Source organism: Phoenix dactylifera, chromosome 7 (assembly GCF_051530095.1).
Source record: "Phoenix dactylifera cultivar Ajwa chromosome 7, Ajwa_hap1_PhDact_Kaust_v1.1, whole genome shotgun sequence".
NCBI classification, from domain to species: domain Eukaryota; kingdom Viridiplantae; phylum Streptophyta; class Magnoliopsida; order Arecales; family Arecaceae; genus Phoenix; species Phoenix dactylifera.
The window spans coordinates 32,617,614-32,633,975 of record NC_143196.1 but is presented as its reverse complement, the minus strand read 5'-3'; the positions used below and the strand labels follow the sequence as shown (position 1 = coordinate 32,633,975).

The window sequence follows — 16,362 nt, the reverse complement described above, 5'->3', positions numbered from 1 at the left end:
TTGCAATAGGAGTGCAAATGGGTCATGGCCGACACCATGAGATTTTAAAATGAGAAGAAGAAATTTGAGTTTTATAGAGAGTGATTGGAATTTGGATTATCGAAGAAATTTGGGCGGAACGGCGGGCACACTTAGTTTCATTTTGGATATTTCTCTTTTTATCTTTTCTTTTAATTTAGGTTTACTCAAAAATAATATTTTTAATATTTTTGGAATTAAAAATTAAATTTGGTGACAGAAATTTTTGTCAATAATCTGTTACTGCCAAAAATAATCTTTTAAAAATTTTTAAATACTAGGGTTACTATATTTGTGACGGCTGCATTTGTCACTGTCTGGTTGCAATTTTGGTTATCATATTGCTGACAGATACCTCGTCACTATGATGGTCACTAAGATTTGGCGCCCATCCTACCCGCGCATTCTGTGACCGGTCTGTCACTAAACGGTCACTAAGTTTACACCACGGTGACCAAATTTCTGTCGGTCACTAATCCGTCACAAATAGTAACTGATAACGGTCCGTCACTAATTTCCCGTCACTATACGCGTGTTTTCTGGTAGTGACCCTCATCAGAAGTTCTGTTAGCTGAGATTGCCCTCCAGAATGGCTGATAATACCACTTAAGGGCGGATAGACCGTCCACCCAGTGCCGGTACCCACTTCTACTAAGGCTGGACCCATTTATCTATGGCACTGATGGATTAGAATTTATTATCGCTGGAGTAGTTCCCCGCCAGGTCTAGGGCCCTAGACTAGCCGAGAAAGTCTTACTAGTATTAGTCTCAGGATTTCCCGTACAATCTCTCTGTTCTGTGTGTGAATGCCGATTGGGGAATTCGAATGAAACATCCTCCGTTGACGATGATTTCCGTTCTCTTTTGTCTTGTTCTACATAGATGAACCTTCTATCTTCTAAAATGAAGAAATCTGTTGGGTTGTTTATCTACTTTAGGATGACAGAAACAGGAAACAGCAGAGATGTTCTTGGGTCATGGATTTCCTCTCCTACATAAAATGAAGGCCTTTTATTATTGCTTATAATGAAAATATGTATCAGGCTTGGCCTTGTTCTTCCCATCTACAAGACCTAAAGTGGCATAGACTTGGAAAGTTATGTTAAGAGTCTTATCTACATTGCATAGGCAATGATTTATGACAAAAACATCTGTTTTAAGGGCGAATTAGTTCAAATGTAGACCACCAAATCAGTTTCCTTGGCTTATGATAGAACCTAGTGTTCCTACACACCTTGTTTGGGAACAGTAAGCTAAAAGTCAAGTCCATTTGGACATATAGGCATCTGAATTCCTAATCAACACATGCATGCGTCGCACTTATATATAATGGTGGGACAATATGCCAAATACTAGTTTCCAAGTTCATGCTGTATACCGCATGAAGTACATTCTAAAGAATGCAAATACCTGAACTTATGGCTTGGAGATTAATATTGGTTGTGCATTAAAGCCTATTGAAATGAAATGATTAATTACCATAATTTCAAGACTTCAATCTTCTCAAAAAAAAAAAAAACCCTAATTTCAGGACTTAAAATGTGGCTACTTTCCTTTTTGTTCAAACTCTATGGTCCAGGATATTTTGCTTTTCTGATAAAGATAGCTCTGAGGCCAATCTCTAGGATTTAAGGCTACGATTAGGGTTAGGGTGGGGGTTTCTGGATGTAGAAGTTATATTAAGCTTTCAACCTGATGAACAATGTGAGGCCTACGTTGGACCCACTGAAATCAACATATTCCTGAGTTCATTCCAACAGAATACCTACCATACCTAACCACATACTTTCGTTCACCTATGTTTTGCCTCTCGAACCATTTCTTTAAGGAAAAGGGTCCCATATGAAGGCGCTGATGTTGGGAAGCATCTTGGAATTATATTAATCTAAGCTAAGACCATTAATCATTTCCTACCGTCAGAAAGACTCCCTGAAATTCGTTACAATTGAATTTCCATAAAACTAATCATATTTATCCAATTTGATAAATGGAATCGGGTGACAACTGGTATTAATTAGTTAGGTTTTGTCAAAAAAAAAAAAAAGGGACCTATGCAAATGTAGGCAAAAAAAGGCTATGAAACATTCTGCATCGAAATGTTAATGAAAGAAAGATCTCTTTATTTCCTTACCAAGGGTTAAAAGCCTAAAATAAATAAATAGGTGGTATCCCAATTCCACATTCTATGTGGAGACTAAAGAGTAGGAAGTTTTTGGCACTAATTTTATTTCTCTATGCTATAGAAATAGAAAATGAATGGTTGATTTCCTTAGGAGACATTTCTATGCTATAGAAATCAAACCTGTTTGATTTTTTGATTTTTTTAACCTTTCAACAGTTATGCATCTCCCCTAGTTGTTTTTTGGTATTAGGTACAGAGAAAGGAGGTGAAAGGGATACATGCTTTCAAATTCATTCTATACTAAGATTGATGGAATCTGACACCTTTATCCAACTAATTTTACCATTATCTTTTGTTTGACAAGTTGCAAACAGTGGTGTCTATTTTAGCAATTGCCACATCTAGTTTGGCATTCTATCCACATCAAATATCGAGAGTTGTTTGCATAAGATTATATTAATTTGACTAAGCTTTTCAACCAATTGTTATGATCACAAGGAGATAATGGTTAGGGCCAACATATATAGGTGTTTTTGACTACATCATGTTAAAGGCATCCAAAACAAAATAATTCATACTAAACCACAATATCAGAACCCTTTTGCAATCAATGTTGATCTAGAATTGGAGAAAAGATGCCCTTACTGATGTTTATGGATGTTATGCAATTAAACATTGGAAAGCAATCCATTTCATACAGCAGAAGTGCTGATAAACACAATGGAAGTCAAGAAGTAAAGGTGATTAGAACAACTGGTCACAATCTCACTGAAAACGACAAGTATAGACTGATTATAGTCTTCGCTTGAGAAAACATTGGGGAAGAAAGAATGAATACTTGCAGACTACTCAATAAAGCAACATGCGGCAAAAGTTAGTGGATGATGATGCCTATCACACCAATTCAGAATCCAATTCCATGGAAAACAATGAATCATGGGGATTTTAGAAATAAGGTATGCGTGAAATCAAAGGAACATCCATATGGAAGAAACACAAAAAAGCCAATGATCCGCTAGCCAAAAGACAATGATACTAAGAAACAAATTGAGGTGACTGTGCTGTGAGTTATGTGGAATGATCAACCTTGATATGCATTACACGTGGCAAGGATGATATGCTAAATGATAGTGATTAATCCAGGTGTCGATATTTCAGATATTGAATTGTTAAGTCTTACTGGCTGTGAACATTGATGCCAATTCTAAATATCAAATGTATCAGTTTTCTTTTTTTTTTGACTATAAAGTGGAGGAAATAAGAAACTTCCTTTTATTGCATAGAGTAAAATGTGCAAAATAAAGATAATTAAGAAGAAGTTCCAAGGGACTAGAGACCAAATATTTGCAGCAATGAACAAAGGGAGTAATCAGAGCTTGATGGCTTTTCTTTGTTTTTCCACGGCACAAACTTCTCTAGCTTTGAAAGGTATACAATGTTTCGGAGTGGGTTGTATTAATAGAAGATTTTCTACCAAGAAAGATTCTAAAGCTCCTCTCCAACCAAATATGCCAAGCCATGATAAGTTGATCCCATGCTCTTCTCAACTTGGATTTGATCTTCCTTCAATGCTAATAAGTCCAAAGATCATGGATATTAGAAGGCCACCTTTAAATATTAAGTTGCATCTTCAAGGTGAACCAGAGGTTTTTGACAAAGGGGCACTTTAGGAATAGGTGCGCGACCATTTCAGCATTATTGCCACACAGAGCAACCAGAAGAGGAACCCCACCCTTTTTATGCCAAAATCTCTCCCGTGTGCGACCTATTTTTCAAAGCTAGCAGCATAAAAACTTTGATCTTCTCAAGAAGAGCCACCCTTTGAATAGCCTTATAAAAGGGTTATAAGAGATAGATTTGTTCTTGAGGAGATACATCTTGATTTTTACATCAACCATACTTTCTGTCGCTCCGTCTAATTCTTCTCGGATAGAGAAATATACTTGGTCAAAGTCTTATTCCAAAAAAAAATTTCAATTTGACTAGTCCGTTTCGGAGCCTAAACAATGGAATTTCGGCCCGATTCAAGCTCCTAGAGGTTTGCCCAAAGTTGTAGATCTAGAAAAGATATCTAATTTCAAAAAAAAAAAAAGATCATCTCAATCAAGCATCGTATGATCAGGTTATGGCCTCCGGAAGTTTGGTCTATGACTCGGCTTCTCGATGTGGTGGATCTCACTCCTGAATCCCTGTCCAGTCCCACTTTTAGTGGTCAAAGAATTCCACATCAAGTTTAATGATCTTCTTGAATACTCGTAGTGGCCAAAATGATCCACATCAAGTCTGGTAATCCTCCTGAACATTTGTAGCAGCCAAAATGGACCACATCGAGTCTGGTGATCCTTCTAAATACTCGTAGTGGCCAAAATATTACATATCGAGTTTGGTAATCCTCCTGAATACTTGTAGTGGTCAAAGTATTGCACATCAAGTTTGGTAATCCTCTTGAATACTCGTAGTGGCCAAAGTGATCCACATTGAGTTTGGTGATCATTCTAAATACTTGTAGTGGCTAAAGTATTATGCATCGAGTCTGGTTATCCTCCTAAATACTCATAGTGGCCAAAGTGTTCCACATCAAGTTTGGCGATCTCTTTAGATACTCTTAATGGCCATAGTAATCCACATCAAATTTGGTGATCCTTCTAAATACTCGTAGTGGCCAAAGTAGTCTACATCGAGTTCAATAATCCTCCTGAATCAGAGTTTTTTTATTTAGGAGATTTAGCTCCTACTAAATCAAAACTGAAGATGGAAAAATGCTTGCTTTTTAGCTTCGTGGTTGAACCACTTGATTTTGCTTGAAGATAGAGTTGTTGGTGTTCATGTTGAAGGCATCGCCAATTGAGACATAATTTCTGTGAGTTGGGCTATCTTCTTCTCTAGTTGTGTGAGATGTTTCATTATCTCATCATCTATCAAGGTTGAACTAGCAACCATACTCATTTTTATCCTTCAATATATTTCAAGCATGAATAGCCCTCCTTCTGACTGCTTGTACTGTTCGCGCACCTTGAGCATGCACTAAGGCTCCCATAGGTGCAGAGAGCTAAAGCTTTGATACCAATCTGATCCGATTGGGGAGAAGGAAGAACTTTTTCGACTCGCTCAACTTGAATCTCTTAGAAAATAACTAGAAGAAGATAAAAGAATTTCAAAAGTATAGGGCTTTAAGTCTCATATTCTTTTATTAATGATTAAAAATGAGGTACATAGCCTCTATTTATAATGTGAGGTCCGTCCTAACACAATTTGGGTTGGATTCTTCTTTCTAAATCTAGTAGGACTCTCTTTCCTAAAATAGATATTACTAGTAGAAATATTCTAAAAAAGCTAAAAATTTTGAGGAGGTAGATATTGACTTCTACGTCAACTATGTATCTGCCGTTCTGCCTGATTCTTTTTAGATAGAGAGCTACACCCGGTCAAAGTCTACTTGAAAAAAAACTTTTGGTTTGACTAGTCCATTTTGGAGCCTAAATAATAGAATTTAGGCTTGATTCAACCTCCAAGAAAGTTGGCCCAAAGTTGTAGATCTCGAAAAGATATCCAATTTCAAAAATAGATCATCTCAATCGGACATCGTATGACTAAGTTATGGCATCTGGAAGTTTGGCCTGCACTCGATTTTCCGATGTAGCGGATCTCACTCCTAAACCCTATTCAGCCCCACTCATAGTGGTCAAAATATTCAATATCATGTCTAGTGATCTTTCTGAATACTCGTAGTAGCCAAAATGATCTACATCGAGTCTGGTGATCCTTCAAGACATCCATAATGGCTAAAGTAGTGCACATCGAGTCTAGTGATTCTTTTGAATACTCGTAGTAGCCAAAATATATCATATTGAGTCTAGTGATCCTTCTGAATACTCGTAGTGGCCAAAGTATTCCACATCGAGTTTGGTGATCCCCTTAAATACTCATAGTGGCCAAAGTGATCTATATCGAGTTTGGTGATCCTCCTGAATACTCGTAGTGGCTAAAGTATTCTACATCGAGTTTAGTAATTTTTTTAAATATTTATAGTGGCCAAAGTGTTCCGCATCGAGTTTGATAATCTTTTTGGATACTCATAATGGCCAAAGTGATCTACATCGAGTTTGGTGTGTTCAAATCGCCATTTTTCCTAAAAGCTTAAGCTCATAGGATAAGGTAGATTTATTTATATATTTTATATTTTATATTTTCTAATACTCCCCCTCACATGTGGGCCGAATTTTTCTTAATAGGCGAGCCCAACATGTGAAATTTTTTAATAATGGGGTTAAAGAGTGCGGAGACAGGGTTCGAACTCAGAACCTCTACTCCGATACCATGTTCAAATCACCATTTTTCCTAAAATATCACCATTTTTCCTAAAAGCTTAAGCTCATAGGATGAGGTAGATTTATTTATATATTTTATATTTTCTAACATGGTGATCCTCCTAAATACTCATAATGGTCAAAGTGGTCCACATCGAGTCTGGTGATCCTTCTGGATCAGATGAAGAGTTTCAAGAGATTAGAGGACTTCTAAACAACTCAAAGAACTAGAAACAACAACAATCAAGCACTTTACAAGAGGACTGGCACCAAAATATACTCTATCATCTCCTTTTATGGATTCATTTTTTTTTTTTTTTTTTTTTTTGGTGAAAACGGCTACTCATTTCATATAGTTCGAATTTGAGTACAGCCCTCCAAGTCACAAGAAAGTAAAAAGTACAACTGTGGGGGGACATCTGCACGAGACGTCCACAAAAAACCACCTGAGTGCCGAGCGACAAAGGAGGCGACCCAATCTACTGCCCGGTTCGCCTCCCTAAACACGTGCGCTGCCCGAAAGTCAGCCATCAACTGAGCCATCCTACGGGACTCTCGGATGAGGGGATGGCCATCCCCAAACCGATCCACACCCCGAATCCAATCAATCACCACCGAAGAATCACCCTCGAGGTACACCCGCACAGCCCCGTATACCTGCCTCACATAGGATATACCCTCCCAGGCTGCCTGCAGCTCTGCTCCAACCACTGTAGATCCAGGCGTGCTCCGTCTTCCTGCTGCTATCATCCTGCCAAGATGGTCCCTGATCACAAATCCGACCCCTCCAAACAAACCATCTGCCGACCTGCTGCCATCAAAGTTCACCTTGAGATAGCCAGGGGGTGGGGGTGCCCAAGAGACATACGCAAACCGTGGCGCTGAGACAGCGTGATGAGCACCCCAGATATCCCTGACCAGCCCAGAGGTGACTACCGAAGTCGCCCCGATAACCTCCCTCGCAAGCCTCGCCGCCCGATCCACCACCATCCTCGGAGTCGCCCTCCTCCCCTCAAAAATGCCAGTGTTCCTGTCCAACCATATATGGTAGGACAGGTAGGCCACATGAATCCCCACCTCAACAGATCTAGGGCGTCGCATAGAACCTCTCAGCCACTGGATCAGATCCTGCGCTGACACCACCGAAGCCGATAACGATATCGGAGAGCGACTCCATATATCGCGAGCCCTAGGGCACTGCAGCAGGACGTGCTCCACAGTCTCCTCAATATCTGCACATACCTCACAACACTGAGAGATCCTCATGCCACGTCGAGCTAACATACTCCTGGTCGGAAGGCAGCCCCACGCCACCTTCCATATGAAAAGTGCCACTCGTGGGTGGACCCGCATCCTCCATATCCACCGCCCCTCAATCTGCCGTACTGGCTCCCTGCTGATCACTGTATGAAGGTCCCTAGCTCGCACCCGTGAACGCCCTGACGGTATCCATACTAACCTATCCGCCTCCCCCCCCCTCGGGGTCGCTCGGGCTAGGACCAGCTCTGCCAACTGCTCCCCAAACACCTCCCGCACCAGCTCCTCCCTCCATCGTCCTCCCTCAGCATCCAATAGGTCACTGACCCTCCACCCAACTACTCTCGTCGAGTCCACCATGGTCGGCATACGACTAAGCGGTACCTCGGTCACCCATCTATCCTCCATCACATCAATAGACTGACCGTCACCCTTTTATGGATTCATCAATTATGTCGATAACACCTGGAATCTAGAAAGCTATTGCACCAAATAAGCTCAAGATAGTTGTGCGGTTAGCTATCAAACATAACCTAAACACAGGGGAAGTTTGGAACGAGAAAGGCTGGCATGCTATGTTTTATGGTCCTTTCTGCAAAGCAAACACTGAAAACATCAGCCACCTACTTATTAGCTGCTCCTACTCTAACTCAATTTGAAGGAAGATCAGTGGAGCTGTGGGAAGGCACCGATCAAGCAGGATGACCATCAGAGAACTATGGACAAAATGGTGATCCTCCTTTCACCTCAAGAGCTACAGGCATGCTTGGGATAATTTGGTGCTAGCGGTCACATGGAACATCTGGTTGAAGTGGAAGAGTTTTCTTAGCAGTGACACATATTTGAATTTGGTAATAAGGACGAGTCTTCTTGATCGACTCATGGCAAGATATCATTCCTTGCAATCAGCATCAAGGATTTAACAATGTCTTCAATGACCTGTAACAAGACAAGGTCTGTAATTTTGCTTTCATTTGTCTTTGTTTCCGCTCTCCTGGCCTTTATTGGAGAATTTTGTAGTTTTCCTTCATTTCCTTAATGAAGCTAGTTAGGGCTTGGAAACATGGGAGCTTCTTGACTGTAGACAGAACTGCGTTTCGGATTCTTCCTTGGGTTTCTTATATGACCATTCAATTCTCCAGCTCTCTGTTTCCTTTGCTTCTATCAACCCTCTATTTCTTTCCTGGAGTTTGGAAAAATCGTAGCTTCTTAACTATAGATAGAACTGTGACCTAGGCATTGTTCCCTCTCTCTGATACTTCTTTTTGGCATTCTCTTTTCTATTTGTTTTATTTTTCTATGATCGTGTGCGTTGGATCCTTCTTTTGTTTCGCAGTTATCTTTTGGAATGCCTCTGGTTGTTTCTCCCAACGTATTGTGTTTTCTGGGTTATGTCTAGGTAATCCAATTCCATTTTCGAAAAAAAAAAAAAGATCGAGTAATTGGTGTAGAAACAATTCTTAGAATGGGAATATGAGGACATTTTTGTATCAAAAATATAGTAAGGATATGAAGACTTTAGTCTTTACCTCCTGAACTTCTTCCATACTGTTTGGGTGAATTTGTGACCGGCCGATAGTAGATCAAGATTCCTACTAGATTTATTAGGAATAGTGATAAGTTTTGCTCAGGTACAGGAGTGGTTTAGTTCTGCTCCTCAGTCAAGACTCAAAACTTCATTTCCACTAAGTTTGAGTGCAATTTACCAGATTTTGTAATTTAGATTATGTGGCTCCAGGATCAATTTTCAGTGAATAAATTATTTCATGAAGTGGAGTTAAGTTTACTTAAACTAAACATGGAAGCAAAAGCTTGTGATAGACAATGTCTGCAAATGCTTTTGGTAGTTGAATGAAACCAAGTCATCATAACCTCCACTAAAGAAAAATAATTAGAAGAAGAAGCAGCAAACCGTGCCGAGATGTTATATCAACTAAAATCTGAAGGTTGGTCTACAGAGGCTGTTTTACGGGCTGTTTGAAGTTATGTAGTTAAAGTTGCACTGCAACTTGAATAGTATTGCAGTAGTTGACTGTAAGGAAGCTCGCTTACTGTATTTGGAGAAAAGTTTAGGGAAAGAAGAGGCTCTGTAATGGGCATTCCATCAAACAACTTACAAGTAGATGCTAGATCAAGATGCTCGATGTACAACGAAATGAAGGTATCTTGGACGAAAAGGTCTATGTTGAAGCTGTTGTTGATAGGATCAGGGCATGAATCCGGGCATCCATATAGGGATGGAGAGGATAATAGTGTAAGCCTTGAGTAGGGTGGAGAAGATGAAAGAGAGGGGTGGAGGTGGAGGAGGCAGAGGTAGGGCCGGCCCAAGCGCAGAAAAGGTCTCAAAGAAAACAGAAAGAAAAAAGGCCTATTTTAGTAAGTTCGCTTTAGGCCCCAAAATGCATTGGGTGGCTCCTGGGCAGAGGTGGAGGAGGTGGTTGTAGCCACTTAGAGGTGACTAGAGTGGGTGGTGACATCAAGAGCGGCGACAAGGAAGGCCTTGATAGCAGAGCGAGCAAGGATAGAGAAAGGGAAGAAAGAGGAGAGGCCTTATATATGATAAAGTTTGAGGTGGAGGAGATGGTCATGGGCCTCCCAGATGTAGTGGAGATTGGCTACAACACGAGGGTGGTGGCGATGATGGACTCGAGAGTGAAGGCTGAGGAGGAATAGGAGAAGAAAAGGAGGAGAGATCATCTTTTTTAATTAGGATACCTACTTAAGCGGTTCTAGGACTATTCTCACCTTATACAAACCCATCTGCAACTTGAATTGCATGCAGCTCCAATTACAAGACACCGAACAACCTCTTAAGTCTTTTGCTTTTCACCAGCTTAGCTCAAGTTGAAGGCTTCAAGCAGATTTGACCTGATCCAAACTGTACTCTGTCACCCAGGGCAAAGCATGATATATTGGCTAGGTCTGCTCAAGTTCACCAGATGGTTTTCAGTTTGCTTAAGAGATGGGCATCAAATCCACACTTTCTGGGGGCTAGTTTCATTTTCCCCTCATGATGATGCACCATAACTCCCGTTGTAGAGCTGGAGAGACTGCTCACTTCTGTTGGCTCAAAAAAAAAAAAGACCTCTCATTTCTGGCCCCATCTTTACTTATTTGTGGGCAAAAAAAAAACATCCAACAGAGGCATAAGACAACTCTGTAGCAGAAGCCGCAGGCTTTGTCTTGCCCACTGTAACACCAATACAGGTCGATAAAAATCTCTAAATCATATAGTTGACAAGGCGGGGAAACGACAGTATCAAATCAGTCTGATAACATTAAGATACTTCTAGCAAACGCCATTGGTCTTTTTGGCCATGACAAACTTCTTCCATGCATCCGCGACAGACCTCTGCGTCTCAAGCATATGCTTCTTGATCGCGGTTCCGTTCTCTTTCGTCCCATTGATCCCTGCTGGCGTTAGCAGCTTGGAAGGCAGCGCATCGAGCTCACGCAGCACCTTCACGACGTCGAGCACGAGTCGCTCCGCCAGCGTTCGGCTGAAGTCCTCCCTGATGACAACGCGCAGCACAGTAATATGCTGTGCATCAGGTGGCATCGTGTATGCCGGCACGATCCATCCAAACCTCCGCAGGTAGTCCGACACCTCGAACTCATCATGCCGGCTTCGGTCTTTCAGCGAGAATGCCACCAGAGGCACGCCATTGTCCTTTGAGATGATGTCGAACTTGCCGGTGTTCTCAAGGCCTCTCTTGAGCACCATGGCATTCTCCTGACAGTTCTCCATTATATTCTTGTATCCCTACAGCAATGCAGTGAAGGAATGGTCAGCCAACATTGCACATTAAACTCCAGCATTACTGGCAGCTAATATTCTTGTTATCATATTTGATGCATACAAGCAATGGAATCTTACCTCGAATCCCAAGCGAATTAGCTGATAGTATTGCGCAATGACTTGGCTAGAGCCTAGAAATAGTAAGAGAAGATAATTCTTTAGCAACATAGCAAATGAACTTGCGTAGTGGAATAGACAGAGAAGGTGGAGTTAGTACCTTTGGAAAAGTTTAGGGTGAATGTTGGTTGATCAGCTCCGAGATAGTTGATGTGGAAGATGAGTTCCTCGGGCAAGTCCTCCTTGCTCCTCCAGATGACCCATCCAATGCCAGCATACACGAGACCGTATTTGTGCCCGCTGACGTTAATGCTCTTCACCAGTGGTAGCCTAAAGTCCCATTCAAGGTCAGGGTACAAGAATGGGGCAATGAATCCACCGCTCGCAGCATCTACATGGATAGGTGTATCCCAACTGCAATTTATCACTGGCTTTGAGTCATAACAACCACAGCACAACAAATATTACACTAAGAAATGATGATAATAAACCAATGTCCACAAAAATTATAGGAAGAAGGACTTCCTATGAGCTATCAAGCATGTTCATGAAGTTCTACTGCATAATTTTGGTGAGTGCAGTTCGCTATTCAGAGATCTTATTTTAAGCGTTTGTGCAATTGCTCGTGCATGCAATAGGTAGTGGTATGAGCATTAGGAATGATTAGAAAGAAACTGGAAAAATTAAAAACTTGAGTGAGCCTTAATAAATATGGAACTGAGTATGATTACCCTGTTTGCTTGTTCTTCTTTGCTAGGAGGTCATTCAGGAGCCTGACATCCTCGAATTCTCCATTGAGCGTTGAACCGAGGATTGCAGCGACACAAATGGTGTTCTCATCTACCAATTCCACAGCCTTCTCAGGGTCCATGACATAGTAGCCATCCCTCAGCTTCACTTCCTTCAGTTCCACTTCAAAGTACCTAGCGAATTTCTCCCAGCAAACCTATTTAATCCATAATTAGTGCATAAAAACGTTAGATATTATAGATTGTAGGAGAAACAGGATCGATAAGATCAGTTGGTGAATGGTTCGCTTACTTGAACATTGGCGCCAGTGACAATGTTGGGCTTGTCATATGGTTTTCCCTCAGCCTTCCTCTTGTTCTGCCATCTCCTCTTGAAGGCTAATCCAGCGAGCATTATGGCTTCGGAGGAGCCCACAGTTCCGACTCCTACTGCCGTCTCGGACTCGCCAAGAGGAGCATTGAAGAGGTGGGCAATCATATTCACACACCGGTTCTGCATGAGCCAGTGCAAACATTAAAATTACTGCTATTCTTTTTGAAGTAAAACATCAGCAACCAATGTTACTAGGTATATAGTAGCCAATGTAGCCAAACTCTTCATACTGCAAACTTCGCAGCTTATTGGCTGCTAATGCCTTGACTACATGGGCTACAAATGCATTCATTCTCTGGGAATTTTATGACATCTAAATGTTAAAATCCAGGAAATTTGGACATGGTTTATAAACTAAGGAAACAACTGCCATATAGTAATGAAATTCAAATATGACACAGTTGTTCTATCATGATATGATCACACTACCTAAACTCATGGGAATTCTCTGACACCTAAAAGCAAGGAAGACAAAATCATCAAAACAAATTTTAGATACAATTGTATTGTTATAACTCATACATGTTGACTCTAGTTTAGAAATGGTATCGTTGATCTCAGCCCAAACCCAAACCTTAGCTTTGGGCCAGCTTCACCTAGATCAGTACAAGGCCCAACAAACCAGCTTCTAGTTTAATGAAACCAGAAGGCAATTTTTTTGAAAAATCTAGCAGGCATACTTGTGTCACCTGACAAGAACGATTTGGATGGGCCCCAAACAGCTATGTTAGGTTCAATTCTTCTATACCTGACTCTATCGGGGCTAGCCGGTTCACTTGCACCTCCGATCCTGGTCTGAAAATAACTATGTTTTCACTTCGGATCCACACTTTTTGAGATTCAGAAATGGCATCGCATGTCACAAATGTATTGAAAATTTGTGAGCAAGTCATTTCTTTATTTTGAAGGAAATCCAATCATTTTTTGTTTGATCGAAAAATAATCAAAATCTAAGAGCTAACTAGAATTTGGAGCTGACATGGCATTGGCAGGAGTTAAAATGAACAAATATAAAGAAAAAGAATGAATACAAGTTATACAGCTAATCTTTTTATATTTCTATACGTATGTGTATGTATGTATCCAAGTTATAGGGCTTGAGAATTTGAACATAAGTAAATCTGCGTTTGATCTGGTAAGACTATCAAAGATTTAAATTAAATTCATATATCATTATATAAAATAATTGGATTGGATTATTGATTTTTCAAATATCATTTACACCTCTTGTTAGAATAATATGTCTTTCGTTGTCTCATGTTTTTGAAGAGAAATCCAACCCGACACCATTTATCGAGTTGCACACGAGCATCTCTAATTATAGGCTCTCTAATTACAAACTTATCTTAATTTCCTATAAAAAAAATCTTATCTTGACATAATATTTCTTTTGGTACAGTTTAGTTCATTTTTTTTAATTATTTTTTTGTTCCTTCACAGTTGTCAATGGAAGCAATTAATCCGTTCCACCCACTTCCAAACCACTGCGAGACGCTCAGACCAAGACGCCATCACATGGCTGCCTGCCAAGTGGGCCCCGTATTGTTTTGACCCTTCCGCGGAGGTCCCAACCTTCTTTGTCTTTTGTCAAAACCTCTCTTTTTTTATTATTATTATCTGTGTTTTGTCAAAATCTACCAACATAACTACTATTATTATCATGATTAGAGATTTAAATACACCACGCATGCCCAACACTAATCTTAAGTATATACAGTACCTTATTTATTTATAAGAATTAAAACAAGTTCTTAACATCAGCGTCTTTTTAATATATCTAATCCATTAATTTTAATACAAAATTTTTTGGACGTAATTTTAGAGATGAGCTTTTGTGAGGGTTTGCCCATTTTCCAATCAAAAAGCAAGTTGTTCTGGCCGACACTGCGGTCCTCACCTTGCACGGGTCCACCAAAATTAATTAGATGGGGACTCCTTGACTTATTCCATACGATCTTGACGATCGAGCAACTTGCTCGCCACCTGGAAGAAAACCGCCCAAGAACAAACAAATAATGGAAGCAGCAGAACTATTGAGATCCAATTTTATGAGTATGTAGGAGAGATCCAATTCCTTATTCAGAGACTTGAAAGGTCAAAATAGATAGTCTTGATTTATCCCGCCGTTAGCCGGGTTTGGGCGTTTTTAGAGCGTGGAATAAGTGAGACTTTTGAAAGCTAAAAATAGATGGTCTTGATTTATCCCGCAGTAAGCCGGGTTTGGGCGTTTTTAGAGAGGGGAATAAGTGCAGGAATAAGAAATTCTTGCCTGGAGCTCGGTGGTGACCGGATACTCGTCCATATCGACGTAATTCTTGTTGATGGCAGCCATCATGAGCTTGTCGCACTCCGGCTCCATCCATGTGGTCACGAACGATGCGAGGTTGAGCCGGGGGTTTCCGTCGAGCATCAGCTCATCGTTGATGATCTGATACGCGGCCTCCTTGGGTATCGAGTTCTCCGGCATTCGAAACCTACAGCAAACTCACCATCAAACACCCCGTACGCATGCAACAAAGAGAAGAGTGGATGGATGGGAGAATTCACTTCACCTTGGAAGGGCCGTTCGGACATAGCGAGAGCCGAAGGTGGAGTGGACCGAGTCGTCCGACTCCGACGAAGTCTTGGAGAGCACCATGGTTTACTTCTTTGTAGAAGGGGAGAGACAAACGGAGATTGGAAATGGGCTTTGGCTTGGAGATGGAAAACAGGGGGAATCAAGGCTTTATATAGGGGAAATGGGGAGAGGCAGTGAGATTTGCTTAGTTACCGTGGCCACCTTTTTAAGATAATAGTGGGGAAATGGTCTTTGCTCGCACTGGGGCAGGAAGGCTGGCGTGGTTTAGAGGACTCGGTATCATATTCTGGAGTGGGAAACTTCAGACCACAGTGGTATTTGTCAACCGCGAGTTTGGGAAAGTTCGTGGGCCGAAGCGGCGTGGAACGACGAAAACCGAGGGTAGGAGGTTCGTCGGGAACCCTCCTACCTTGGTTATACCCGGAATTTTAGTAATCTGGAAAGCACCGTTCTTTCTTGAAAAAGAAGTGTAAATGCGTGAGATTTTACGAGTGGAGTGCCCTCACGGCAGACAAGAACGAAGGCACACGTAGCGACGGGAAACATGGAAAAAAAAGATTAGAACTTGGCATACGGCGAAGAATTCTTGACATTTCGCTGGCTTGAGTTCACACGGGAAGCTTCGGGCACGTTTTCTTGGAATCTTTGAATGTATTAAAAATCAAGTATTCTGTCGGAATGTCAAGCCTCCGCAATGTTTCAGGTGGTTTACGGTGCCAAAATATCATGTTACAAGTTACCTTGAGGAAAGCTGCACCATGAAACCTCCTATATTATTCATACACGTTATGTATGATACTTTTACTTTAGCACACCAAAAAAAAAAACTTCCTACATTTGGAAGGGTGTGATAGCTGGATTCGTTGTTGTGCAATTTAGTGAAATGCACTGTTTACTATTTTTCGAAACTAAAAAACTAAAGGCAAAGATAAAATATATGTGAAAAAAATATAGAGAAAATTATCCAGAAAAAAAAGACTTATGTTGGCGAAAGCCGCCAATACTAATAAACCCATTCCAAATTAGAGGATAGGGTGAATTATGGTGCTAGAATACTAACGCAGTATGGCAAACCGAAGAACTCGTGCTAGAAGCAAGATAA

At 40.9% G+C, this 16,362-nt stretch overlaps 1 protein-coding gene across 1 annotated transcript; it reads right to left on the bottom strand.

Annotated features, from left to right (window-relative positions):
* Positions 1-10,779: 10,779 nt before the first annotated feature.
* On the bottom strand, positions 10,780-15,913 carry LOC103713089 (glutamate decarboxylase 1-like). The gene is made up of 7 exons (XM_008799863.6): positions 15,235-15,913; positions 14,952-15,156; positions 12,602-12,802; positions 12,292-12,506; positions 11,721-11,974; positions 11,582-11,634; positions 10,780-11,467 (listed from the first exon to the last, which is right to left on the bottom strand). Exons 1-7 carry the CDS (start codon positions 15,318-15,320, stop codon positions 10,994-10,996), a joined length of 1,488 nt encoding a protein of 495 aa, XP_008798085.1. The 5' UTR covers positions 15,321-15,913; the 3' UTR covers positions 10,780-10,993.
* Positions 15,914-16,362: the final 449 nt, after the last annotated feature.